Source organism: Theobroma umbraticum, unplaced genomic scaffold, assembly GCF_002168275.2.
Source record: "Theobroma umbraticum cultivar Fairchild unplaced genomic scaffold, ASM216827v3 scaffold_56.0, whole genome shotgun sequence".
Taxonomy (NCBI): domain Eukaryota; kingdom Viridiplantae; phylum Streptophyta; class Magnoliopsida; order Malvales; family Malvaceae; genus Theobroma; species Theobroma umbraticum.
In genome coordinates this window covers 3,170,530-3,183,370 of record NW_018397256.1, presented here as the reverse complement: position 1 = coordinate 3,183,370, position 12,841 = coordinate 3,170,530, and the positions used below count along the sequence as shown (strand labels likewise).

The 12,841-nt window shown below is 33.5% G+C and overlaps 1 protein-coding gene across 3 annotated transcripts; it reads left to right on the top strand.

Annotated features, from left to right (window-relative positions):
- Positions 1-3,633: 3,633 nt before the first annotated feature.
- LOC110411680 (uncharacterized) lies at positions 3,634-12,598 on the top strand. Of its 3 annotated transcripts, none has more exons than XR_002444806.1 (17): positions 3,634-3,860; positions 4,412-4,539; positions 4,706-4,777; positions 4,856-4,969; positions 5,870-5,938; positions 6,014-6,070; positions 8,070-8,123; positions 8,195-8,257; positions 8,442-8,504; positions 8,610-8,669; positions 8,854-8,916; positions 9,734-9,898; positions 9,983-10,138; positions 11,179-11,247; positions 11,402-11,464; positions 11,608-11,690; positions 11,904-12,597. XR_002444806.1 is itself a non-coding variant. In XM_021421939.2 (17 exons), exons 1-16 carry the CDS (start codon positions 3,692-3,694, stop codon positions 11,686-11,688), a joined length of 1,443 nt encoding a protein of 480 aa, XP_021277614.1. In that variant the 5' UTR covers positions 3,634-3,691; the 3' UTR covers positions 11,689-11,690; positions 11,904-12,598. The 3 variants fall into 3 exon arrangements, 2 of the variants coding, with proteins under 2 accessions (XP_021277614.1, XP_021277616.1); XM_021421939.2 differs by having other exon boundaries at positions 11,611-11,690; positions 11,904-12,598; XM_021421941.1 differs by lacking the exon at positions 11,904-12,597 and having other exon boundaries at positions 11,608-11,846.
- Positions 12,599-12,841: the final 243 nt, after the last annotated feature.

The window sequence follows — 12,841 nt, the reverse complement described above, 5'->3', positions numbered from 1 at the left end:
AGCCATTTCCGCCTATAAAAATGTTATAGCAGCTTAGCAGTGCTGAAACACAAAAATGGACTTTCTGAAATGATAGATAGATTGATTAAGGTTGTGCTCTTTTTGTGAGAGAGAACGTCTTGCATGAGGAGAGAGAGAGTGGGTTTGAGCCAGGAATGACTTGCCGCAAGTCACTTTCCTCAGTTAAGCTTCTGTCTGTTATATATATGGTTTAACTGTGTGTTGATCCGGCTAGTTGTTCCTGCTCACTTTCGCTCTCTCTTCTTTCATGTCAGATACGCTACGAATTCAAAGATCATATGCTATATCTTGTGATCAATATGTTTGTATTTTTCGTTTTCATTTTGGGACGATTATTATGCATGCACAACAACTATACGTACGCAACTTACGTTGGCAAGAGGAATAAAAGAGCTCCTTGTTAAGGTAAATTAATTGGTTGGAACAACAAGAACATGTACAATATCATATATATAGCCCTTTTATTAGTTCCATTCCACTTACATAAACTAAGAATTTGCTCCCAAACTTCTTAAATAGACTCAAGCAAGTTATCTACAAACAGCTTTTATTTGTGGATGGCAAATTACAGACAACATTATGCTTGCCAATGAGATAATCCATAGTATCCATAGTATGAAGAAAGGTATATACAACAGAGAAGCTATTGTTCTGAAATTAGATTTTGAAAAGGCTTTGGACTGTGTAAATTGGGACTCTCTCTTACAAGTCATGGAGTTCATCGGTTTCATGTTAAATGGCAAAGATGGATTCATGAATGCATGTCCACAACACGAGTCTCAGTGCTTGTTAATGGATCAGCCACACCTGAATTTCCAATGAAGCGTGGCCTTCGACAAAGAGATCCATTGTCTCCATTTCTTTTTATTCTGACAATATAAGGGCATTACATCTTTTACTCTCTAGAGCCGAGACACTCTAATTTTTCAAAGGTATCTCCTTATAAGCTTCTGGCATGACTATCTCACATCTATAGCTTGTCAACAACACTATCATTTTTATGAAACCAAACCCTCACCATGTTCTTATAGTCAAACAGATTCTTGGATGCTTTAAGCTCTCGTCTGGTTTGAGAATTAACTTCTCCAAATCTTGTGTTTATCTAGTTGTTGTGTGTAAATTTGATTGGACATGACATTGGAGCTATCTTGAGTTGTGCAATGTGGGTTCCCTTCCATTCACCTATCTCAGCATTCCTCTTAAGGCAAATCCAAGATTTGCCAGCATATGGGACCTAGTGATCAACAGAGTCAAACAAAGGCTTGCTATGTGACAGCATAAGTATCTTTCTTTCAATGGAAGTTAGCCCTCATAGGCTCTGTTTTTAATTCCTTACCACTTTTCCATTTTTCAAGCTCCCAAAAGTGTTATCCAAAAACTTGAGCAGCTACATCATACTTTTTTATGGGGTGGAAGCTCGAATTATTAGAAACTCTCCAACGTTAAGTGAAATATGATGTGTAAACCTAAGAGATATGGCGGTTTAGGCATCTCTAATATCAATCACAAGAACTTAGCGCTTTTGAGCAAATGCTGGTGGAGCTTTAGGACAAACAATGATGTTTTATGCCATCGACTTATCTTAGAGAAGTATAGGGCTAATTAGGTTCAATGGATCTTAGCCTAAACACACTTAAAGAAGATGTCATCTGGTATGGAGATGTATCATGCGGCTTCATGTTGTCAGATTTATCATGCAAGTGCACCTATAATATAATAGAAAGTAAAGTATCGTTTCCATGATGAATTGCACCAAAATCTTGCTAAGTACTAAAATTAGCATGTATCGTTCCCATGTTCTATATCATGATACTTTTAGTCCTGAAGCATGAAAAGTTGATTAGTTGGGACAAGCCAAAGAGATTTTTTGCCAAACTTAATGTATATGGTAGTGCTCAAGGCCAACCAGGACTTACAGCCGCTGAAGGAATTATTAGAGATGAAAATGCAGTATGGCTAGCTGGTTTTGTGTATAATAATGGTATTTCTTTTTCACTTACGGCAGGAATATGGGCTTTGTTTCAAAGGTTGAAATTATGTTGGAGTATGGGTCTTTGAAGAATATAAGTTGAGTCAAACTCTTTGCTTGTGTACAAAAATTGCAAGGCAATATTTCTTCCATGGATCCAATTTTTCATCTGCTAAAAGGTATTAAGGAGAGGTTGCACAGGCATCGGGACTATTTCGTATCTTATATTTTGCGTGAAGCCAATCAATGTGTCGATTGGATAACCACACATCATGGGCACTTGCCTTTAGGATTACATTTGTTTGAATCACCTCCTAGTGGGATTTTACCTTTTTTTATTTGCTGTTGTATTAGGTATTGCATCGTCTAAAATGATGTGATAAGTTGTTTTTTTATTTTCTCATATATGTAAGGTTATTAGGAGTTGAATGATAAGTAATTGTCCTATTCTCTCATCTTGGATGTGTTTTTGATGTCGATGTAATTATATATATATATATATATATAGATATAAAAGATTATTAAGAGTCGCGTGGGAGATAATTACTCCCATTCCTTCACCTTAGATACGTCTCTGATGTCGACGTAGTTATTCCATATCTTCTTTATTCTATTTTGAGAGTCAAAAAATGTTTTATCATTTAATTTAACATAACTCGTAATCCAAAAGAAATAAGTTCAAGAAGAATATTTTAGGTCCAAATCGCACATTTGGTTTATGGAATAAAATTGACTAAAATAGAATAAGTATTTCTTTGATAATGGAATAGAATATTTTATTATTAAATTTTAATAATTTAATATATTAATAATTGATAATTTAATTATTAATATTTTAGATATTAATATTTTATTTATAATTTCAATGTTATTATGATTAAAATATTAATAATTTTTATTAATTTTTAAATTTAAAATATTATTTTTATAAAAAATAATTAAAAATTAAAAATTTCTCTTTGGTATAATAAAATTAATAATTGATAATTTGTATATTAATATTTCACATATAATTAAATTATTAATATTTTTAATGTAATTACATTATTTAAAATTTAAATGTTATTATGATTAAAATATTAATAATTTTAATTAACATTTAAATTTAAAATACATTTTATAACATATCATTAAAAATTTAAACGTTTTTCTTTTTACAATAATATTAAATACTTGAATCATTTAAATATTAATATTTTATTAATAATTTAATCATTAACATTTTAAAATATTAACATTTTATTTGTAATTTCAATGTTATTATGATTAAAATATTAATAATTTTAATTAATTTTTAAATTTAAAATATTATATTTTTATAATATATAATTAAAATTTCAAACTTTTTTATAATAATATTAATATTTTATTGATAATTTAATCATAACATTTTAAAATATTAATATTTTATTTATAATTTAAATATTATTATGATTATTTGATTTTAACGAACAAAGAAACAAATGTTCCTTATACAGGGAATGGCTAGGTGGCACCGAAATGAAATTACTACCCACACTACGTTTCGTTCTAAGGTCCAGTAAAAATCCTGGAATGAACAGAATACACGGCAGTAAAACTTACCTGGAGATAGCTATTTATAGCTGGTCGTAGTACGGAAAAAGACTAGACATTCGCTTTCAAAGAGAGACGGAGAGCGGTTTCATCCTCTGTCATCTATTGTCTCTTTGGTTCTCTCTAATGGCCACCTCGAAAAAGCCATTACTCTTCTTAGTACTCTTACCCCTAATTTTCACGCAAATTACAGCTGACCCATCACCTGGAAACGTCGAGACTCTCTCGTCGGAACATGGAGACTCTGCTCTTAAGCATGAAGTCGACTACCTCGGCTCCAAGATTTCAGTTTTAGGTACATTTACACTTAACACACATATATATTTGCTATAACTCAACTAGATTTGTTCTAATTAATGCTTTTTTACACTGCTTTTGTAACTATTTTCTTTGTTTGGTTGCTGGGTAAGTTTAAGAAAGAAAGAGTGTAACATAGGAGGAAAATATAAGATTATTGGCAAAATGCTAAGTCTTCTATCCGTAAAGATTCTTCTAGATTCCTTTGAAGCTCATTGTGTCTACAAAGGTTTTTTCTTTTGGTTTAGATAGTGTTACAGTTTGATTAAGTTCATATAATGGTAAGAAATTGCACCCTTTTGGTTAAGTACTGTTTTCTGCAAATTCTTAATTACCTGGATTTTGCATTCAATTTTCCCTGTCAAACCCCTGCTTTTGTGGTCAAGCACTAGGTTCTTGTATTCTCTTTAATAATTTCTCTTTAAGCCGCTCTTTACCAAGAGTCTAAGACTATTGGATTATCAGACTATCAATATATAGTCAGCACCTTAGTTCGAGATATACACCTCGGTCGAATAACACCCATCCTTTTCTTCATATTTTTCTAAGAATCAAGTGTTGATGAAAGAATCCGTGAATTGAGGAGAAAGGATGAGAGTATTAGACAATTGGATACCATCATTCGAGAGAAATCAGACACGATCTCATCGTTGAAGATTGAGATAGAATATTTCGAGGTAAGGTTACAGTCTTTTCCCTTCTGTTTGTTTCTTCATCGTCAGAAATAGGTTGGAATGTTGACTGATTTCTACTGAGTTTTTCAGGAGTTATATTTTTAGTTAAAAGATAAACCATGTATAATTCCTTGACAGAAAACTTTTTCTGCGCATTTTTCTTTATTAGCAAAAAGCATCTCTAGATGCTAAGGAGAAGATGAGAAACACGCATTTACAAGCTGCTGAACTTGAAAAGCAGGTTGGTTAGTCATGGATTAACTTTTGTAGTTACTGTTTTTGAGCTTCTGTGTTCATTGAGGGCCACCCTTTCTAACAGGTTGACAATGTTAGAAAGGAAATAGAAATGCAGAATAAGAAAAAAGTGGCACTGGAAGTTCGATTAAATGTAGCTGAGGAAAAGATTGGGGGACTAAATGTGAAACTAGAAGATGTAAGTAATGCTTTTTTCTAATTGCCTTTTAAGTTCCTTATCTTTGGTGCGGTGGTTTTATCATTGCACATAGGTCCTGCTGATTTCTGATGCCATAGCGTAGCAGTTTCACAGACAGTTAATCTTCCCTTCTGTTCTACAAAATGGTTTCTTTTTTTATATATTCTAATGGGCAAGATTCTCCAACTATATGATATTTAATCTTTAAGAAGATGGAAAATTTTATTCTGTATTCCAGTACTTTGTAAATTTGCAGTTAACAGGTTGCTAGTGTTTAAACCTACTGTGACACAAGTTTGAATGTCTTATCTTTTTCTTTTTTCTCCTTCTGTCATTGGCCCTATTGAATCAGCCAGGCAGTTAGGATCATAGTAGAGCTTTGAGTGTTTGGTAAGCCCAAGGGATTTATGTTGCTCCAACCATCTTTCGGATGTAGTAAATTATGTTTGAGCTGGTGAGCTGTCAAGGGTAGAGGTCAAGTATTTATCTTAACAATTTTTTTTCATAATTCCTTCTTCGAAAGATCCTTGAGTCCCAATTTTTCATTGTCTACATTTCTTTCTTTTCTTTTCTTGGTTGTTCTAAAATACAAATTCCACCTTGAAGAGTTTGATTACCAAGCACTATATTAAGTTTCCAACTCTGTGTGTGATAAGGACATGAACTACAAAATATTTCTTATCATCTTTTTCAATTTCATGACATGCCATAAATACACCATTTCCTTAAAATTTATCTGTTCATAAAGACTACTATAAAAGTAGGATTTCTTTTGTGAGAAGGATTGGGTTATTTGTTGCCTTCACTGCCAAGTTTCTTAGCATTCTTCTTATATTATTCTCCACTGTTATATGCAACATAAGAATCCTCACTTCTTTCTGTTTGTTCTTCCTTGTCCAGCTTCAAAGGATTAACAGTGAACAGAAATCCAAAATTCAAAAGGCTGAATGGGCACTTCAACTAGCACAGGTTTAAATGAACTTACTGGTGATATTCATTGCTGCTATGTTCTAGAGAATAGAACTAACTTTGTGGTATTTGTAGGAAGAAATGATGAAAGCAATATTAAGGGCAGCTTCAGTATCTAAAGCGGTAACTGAGGTGAGGAATCTGAATTTTTAAGGTATGGCAGTTCAGGCAGCTTTGTGGACAACCTTATTGACTATTTTTTTAAAGAGGTCCAGTGTTTTATTTAGTTTCAAACTTTCAGAGAAATTGAATAAATTAAGTTTGGAATTTGACCACTAATGCTAGAGTAGTGATACTTTTCAAATCACACCATTAGTGGTGAAAACTTGTCCAATGTTTTTTGGGATAGGTCTCTAGATAGCTCAAAGTGTTTAGTTGAGAACATAGGTAGAAATGAATGCAAATCATGTTGAGTTTTTTCTTGCAGGGACAAATTTTCAGTTACATCTGCCATTTAAGACTCAATACTTGTTGTAACATTGACCAGTCTCAATGAGGTTAAATGTGGAATGGAATGAATATACCATTTTGATTACGAATGAGAGATGTTTTAGGTTGACATGATTTAGCCATCCCAATATCTATCATGAGTTTGTGGCAAAGAGTGAAAGTAGATTTAACCAATTAGGTAGAGCCAAAGTTTTTGGTCCTTCCTTTCAGTTTGGTATGACTGTCATACTGTTAGCAGCAAGCGTATTGCACAAACATAAATATAAATAATGAATATAACTAGTTTGTTGATTTTTTTTATCAAATAAGGGACCATTTTACTTGTTCATCTCTGAAGTTAAGGCCAGTTTGAGCTAAACCTGGAGTTTTGATGCCAAATTCAGAATGGCCTCTAATGTGACCTGTGTACCTTTCACACATGGATATCACAACAGTTAAAACTTTATCAAAAGTTGAAATAATTGATGGCCACCAACCAAAATTATCAAAACTGTAGGTACTGGTTATTAATTTGAGCTGTATGTATTTCAGGCATTCATTTTGAATTCGCTTAAATTAGAATGAAGGCATCCTTCAATGCTTTATTTTGAAATTTACTCTATACTTTGTTACTTATATGTTCCTAGTTGTACGGGTAGAGATGGCTGTGAGTTGGGTACCGCCAATTTTGCCTGACCTGAGCCTGTTTAGGAGTATTACGTATGTTTCTCTCAGTCCCAAAAGGTCTATACTTGTCCACTACCTGAACCCACCATCTTATCTGAAAAACGAGTTGAAGACACTCAAGTACCCTACCTGTCTGAACTCAAAGTGAGATTTAGAAAAAGAAAATTGAAAAACTACTAAACATTCTTCAGAATCTCACCATCTCATTGCTATAACAAGATCACGAATTTTGCCATCAAACTTTTAGGCACTAATGCTCTATTATGGAAAAGGGAAAATGTAATATAAAAATGACAGGTGGTCGCATAATATTTTATGAATTTATATCACAGTTTCATTCCAAGATAATTGCAAAGAGTAAGGGGCATGATTAAGTATGGTGTTTCCAAATCTATGGTAGAAGGAAAATATTGGGGGAAAAAAGGCTGGTACGAAAGTGAGACAAGATGGAAATTGAAAAGAATGGAAGAGAAAAGTGTGAGATATGCTATAGTAAAAGGAGATCAAAGAGGGAGAGAATATTTGAGACCATAAGAGCTCAAGCAAAGGAAGAGGAAAGTGAGAGAGAGAAAGAGAAACAAAGGAATAAAAAATTTAAGATAGAGGAATGAGAAGTTTGCCCATGTAGCTGTTGATTTTTGAGAAGAGTAATGGGAAGAAATGAGCCACAGAAAGAGATGTTGAAGACATCAAGAAGAAAACAGTTTGATAGCAACACTAACTGAGAACAAATAAATGGTAAAGGGTTAGAGAAATTGAGAAGAACTAAAATTTTGTTTTGCTCATTACAGCAATAAGCATCTAGGTATTTAGAGGGACTATCTTTGGCTTTCCTACCAGTATCTTGTAGTAAGCCAAAACTAGTTTGGATAAGGCTTGATTGAATTGAGTTGAATTGAGTTTCTATATTTTGTCCTACATCATCAAAGCTCCTATTTTGATGATTTTTTATTTGATTCTCATGTTCATCTGTGCTGAATTAACTTTGATTTTATTGATCGTAACCTTCAATCAGGTCCATGGAGAGTGGCTTCCACATTGGTTAGCAGTTCATTTATATCATTTTCAGGTATATTTTGTGAGTCAGTGGCAATATTTATAGTAGATATCTTTTTATCATTGATTGTTTGTTATATGCAGGCCTTCTTGGTGTCTCATTGGAATGAACTCGGGAGACCTGCTTTGGACATTACTATCCAAAAGGTCTAGTTTTTGGCCTCTTAAGATCTAAAACTCTAAAGCTGTAGTATATACTACATGCTAACTTTTGCGATTAAATATGCTTTTGGCAAGAAATTATTTTATATTTATCTGATGACCATTCTATTGCTCCAATCAATCAGTTTGGAATCTCATTACTTTTTATTTGTTTAACAATATTCTTCAGGTAGTGGAAAAGAAAGATCAACTTAAAAGGTGGGCTGAGCCCCACATTAGAAATGTTGATGTGGTAAGTCTGAACTACAGTCTTTCATAATTCCCAGGTATATTTTGTGGGTTAGAGGCAATACTTATAGCAGACATCCTTTTATGATTGATTGTTTGTTATATGCAGTCCTTGGTGTCTCATTGGAATGAACATGGGAGACCTGCTTTGGACATCACTATCCAAAAGGTCTAGTTTTTGGCCTCTTAAGATCTAAAACTCTAAAGCTGTAGCGTGTACTACATGCAAACTTCTGTGATTAAATATGTGTTTTGCAAGAATTAATTTTATATTAATATGATGACCATTCTATTGCTCCAATCAATCAGTTGGGAATCTCATTCCTTTTTATTTCCTTAACAATATTCTTCAGGCATTGGAAAAGAAAGATCAACTTAAAAGGTGGGCTGAGCCCCACATTAGAAATGTTAATACAGTAAGTCTGAACTATAGTCTTTCATACTTTTCAAGGATGTTGTATTTGCATCAGCACTCTCAAGGTTGACCCTAAGGTTTTATTACATTTTCAAGTGTCTTATGAACTATTATTTCAAAAGAGTATTTGCTGCTAAATTTAGTCTCATATCTTGAATGGTTCAGTCCATTCACACTTTAAATGAACTTGGTTTGAGATTAGAGCTTTTACTATTGCTTTCTTCAATTATACTATGTTGGACGAAATTTTGCGCATGCATAATAGGTTGGGTTGTTCATGCAGCTGTCTCATTTCTACGTAGGCCTTATGGAGACACCGGTGTAAAACATGCTCTGCTTCTTTATTGCCTAGTAATGTAAAATAATATGCACACCAGTGTCAAATGTGCACTGCTTCTCTATTGCCTAGCAGGTTAAAATAGTTTCCACAAGCATAATTTGGTAACAATGATTCCTGCTTTTGATTAATTGCCTCATTTTGGAGCTTCTATTGGATTGGGCCACTTAAAATATAATGAAATTAACTTCCTCATTTGGTTTATTTATTTATTAATATAAGTAGTCTTTCTTTTGTCTCTTCAGCTGGTTGAATTTTATTAGATAAGCAATGTCTTCTTCTCTATGTTTGGTTGCACCTTTAAAGCATATGTCATACAGTAAAAATCTTAGGCTCAATCCATGTGTATAATCTCATTTCCTCACACTTAAAACCATTGTAAGGTACCCCTGGCGTGTGTGATGATGTTTGAAGCATTTTTCTAACTTCTGTGGATTGATATGTTGAATTATAAACTGATCACAAGTTATATTTTGTGAAGCATTGGATCCCAGCGATGAAGGAAGAATGGTCAACTTTCATAAACTATCTTGAACCTCTTTGTCAGTCACTGCTTTCTAAAAGTAATGAGGTCTATCATGCATCAATGAACTCAATGGCACCACATGTGGTCAAGGCACGCATGTTAACAGATCCTTACATTCAGGTAAATTAGCATCAAGGTCAAACATATCTTGCACAGTCAACTCTATGACATTCTCTCTAATGGAAATTGCATATCTTTTGGTAGGAGGTGAAGAAGTTTGCCGAGCCATATGTCAATCAGGTTGTGATGGTGACAAGACTTCATTATGAAACAATGGAAGTTGCTTTGAAGCCCTACACCAAAAAGATGATTCACACTTATAGGAAACTTGTCAATTCTGCTAGTCTATACCACCATCAGGTAACATGTCTCATGTCTTCTATTTTTATGTTGGTGTGTACAAATTTGACCACTGGGGATTGCCATGCCTTCTGATTTTATTTCTGTTGTTATGGGTTCATGGCCTTTTGAGGAATAAGCTGATGGGAATTTTCCAATATCAATCTACATGGCTACAATACACAAAATAATGTGCTATATAATTCTGTTAATAAGCATTAATGAGTTTGCTCCATTCCACTGCCTCAAGTGTGCCAAAGATCAAACATTATAATTATTAACCAAAAGTCATCGACATACACTAGCTCAATGTTTCCTTCACTTTCATTGTCACAAAAAGTTGTGCATGAAGTATAATCCTGTAAAGAGAAATGTTATTGTCCTTTTTTGACTGTTAAAAGACAACTAATAAAAGGAAATTAAAGACTAAAGAAACAAAAGGGACACTTAAGCATGCTTTCTATGCACTTTTTACCTTAAAAAAAGGCATGCTAGGCACGAAAGGCATCTGCCTGATCAAAGGTGCCACAGCCCAAGAGGTGCAATGTGCTGCTATACTGCCTTACGTTCACACAGATAACACTTAATTGAATTGGAAGAGACAGTAGAAACCAATTTTTATTTTCTAGTGAGAGGAAGTTGGCAATTTTGGAAGTTTCACATACTATATAAATGAGTTGCTTATTAGGCTCTCGGAATATCTAGGTTCTGCTTGTTGGGTGGTGAAATTTTGTTTTTGTGGTATATAGAGTCTGATTTCTTAATTTTGAATGGTTTCAAGTGTTTCAAATAAAAAAATTTATAGCTTTGACATGTACTAAGATTTCTGAGAAACTAATTTTAGAAGTATCATTAAATTTTAATGGAGAAAATCACAGATGTGTTTGATTATGAAGGAAAATGTAATAAGTTTTCATACTTTGGGAAGGTCTGAGCACAGTAAGGTGCCTGTTAGCTTGAGCAGGTCTATTTATTACTAGAGTGAATGTCTAACAACTGTGTGAGTATATAGCTAGATCAGTGTGTTTTCTGCAAATTTCTGACACATTTTTTGTACTCAGGTCCAAGAAACTCTTAAAAGCCATGAATTAACAAGAACACTTGCAAATATGGATCTAGCATGGCTTTTGGTATGTGCTTTTTAATCATAACTTACCACCCTTTTGCTCTGTCTGTTGTGAATTTTAAACAGGAATAGTTTGGCTTTGGTATGATCCTTTATTGGTAAGTTTTCATGCTTGATGTTTATGAGTTAGCTAAACGTTCTTTCTCCAATTGTCACAGGCGATTGCTGTATTGATTCTACCCGTTATAGTTCTCTTTCAGCTGTTTTCAGTCATCTTCAGGGTAGGTTTTTTCTTTTTTTTCTTTGTGACAAAAATATTGCACGATTCAACTTTTTCTTAGATTTTCCGCCCCTAACAAAGATTCAGATAATTAAATAATTTCATCTATCATAATGCATTAAAATTTGGTTTGGCCTTTTGCAGTAGAAAGACAAAAATGCATGGTCGTGTTGCCCACACACGACAGAGGGTCAAGAGACGTCATCCTCACAAATGAATCAGTGAAGGTGAAGTACTCCCAACAATTTTGGCTCCTTGAAATTGAGTTGCTCCCAAATGTTATAGTTAGCAAGTATTGACCGAAAAAGGGCACAGCTGTTCATTTTTTATGTGCCGAAATGTAGATATTAATGAGCTCATCTATAGAAAGTTTATAATTTAAAGATTTCTTGGTTTCATGGTATTTTAGGTTTAGTCAAATTCACTTTGATTTTGTTCAGGTTAGCTGGAGTCAGGAATTCTTGGGAAATGACCTGAGTTAGATGAATCAACAGAATGCTCCACAAGTCATAAAAAGGAATCATTTTAGTAGCAATCGAGCTGGTTGAAACCATGAATTGCAATCAAATACAGCAATTGAGTTAATGTCAGCATCTGGTTCCTATCTCTCAGTGCCTCAAACAACATTATCATACAACTTTCTTCTTTAGGTTGCTTGTCTTTTTGCATATAGAAAATGAGTCTTAACACTAATCTCTTCCAGCAAAAGGGGGTGACCTAGTTAAGGGTCAAGAGAGTTGGGATTTTCTCTGCAATGGGTTTGTTTTGTTTCAGAGAGGATCTCCTAGTCTCTTTCATTTCATATTACAAAGGTAATCTCAAAAAATTAGGTAGTGAAATAAGGAGTTGGACAACATTCTGCTCAAGTCGATACTTGATCTTTACTAAATTATCTAAGTAGCGTGTCGTCATTCGCGTATGTATATGTGTGTGTTCGTGTATGTATGTGTGTATTCATCTCCGTTAGTAGTGTAGCATACTGTGAGAGAACCAAGGTGGGCTAGTGAGCACTTTATGAGATATGCATGGATAGGCTGGGAGGCACACGCTGTTGAAGTTGATCCCAACCTGAAAATTTTGTTCCACTTGCTTCATTCTGTATCCGAGGCCGATCCAACTTGATTTAAACTTGAATGCAGTTTACCTTGATTTAACTTGAAATGATCTAAACTAAACTTAAATTGAGTTTAATTTTATTTGTCAAAATATCAATTTAATTAAATATAATATATAACACATATTTAATAACTAACTATTTTCTAAAATTTCTTTCCTTTGCTCTTGTATTTTTGTATTATTTTGGATGTTATTCTTAGTGGAGTTTAAGGGATTTTAGAGAAAAAAAAATCAAATTCTTTGTGTTATTATAATTGAATTT

Bases quoted from the DNA above. Each gene is read 5' to 3' on its own strand.
- LOC110411680 (XM_021421939.2), top strand. From the start codon at position 3,692: ATGGCCACCTCGAAAAAGCCATTACTCTTCTTAGTACTCTTACCCCTA. The intron at 8,258-8,441 runs GTCTAGTTTTTG...AATATTCTTCAG, and splicing joins TGGACATTACTATCCAAAAG to GTAGTGGAAAAGAAAGATCA. The intron at 8,670-8,853 runs GTCTAGTTTTTG...AATATTCTTCAG, and splicing joins TGGACATCACTATCCAAAAG to GCATTGGAAAAGAAAGATCA.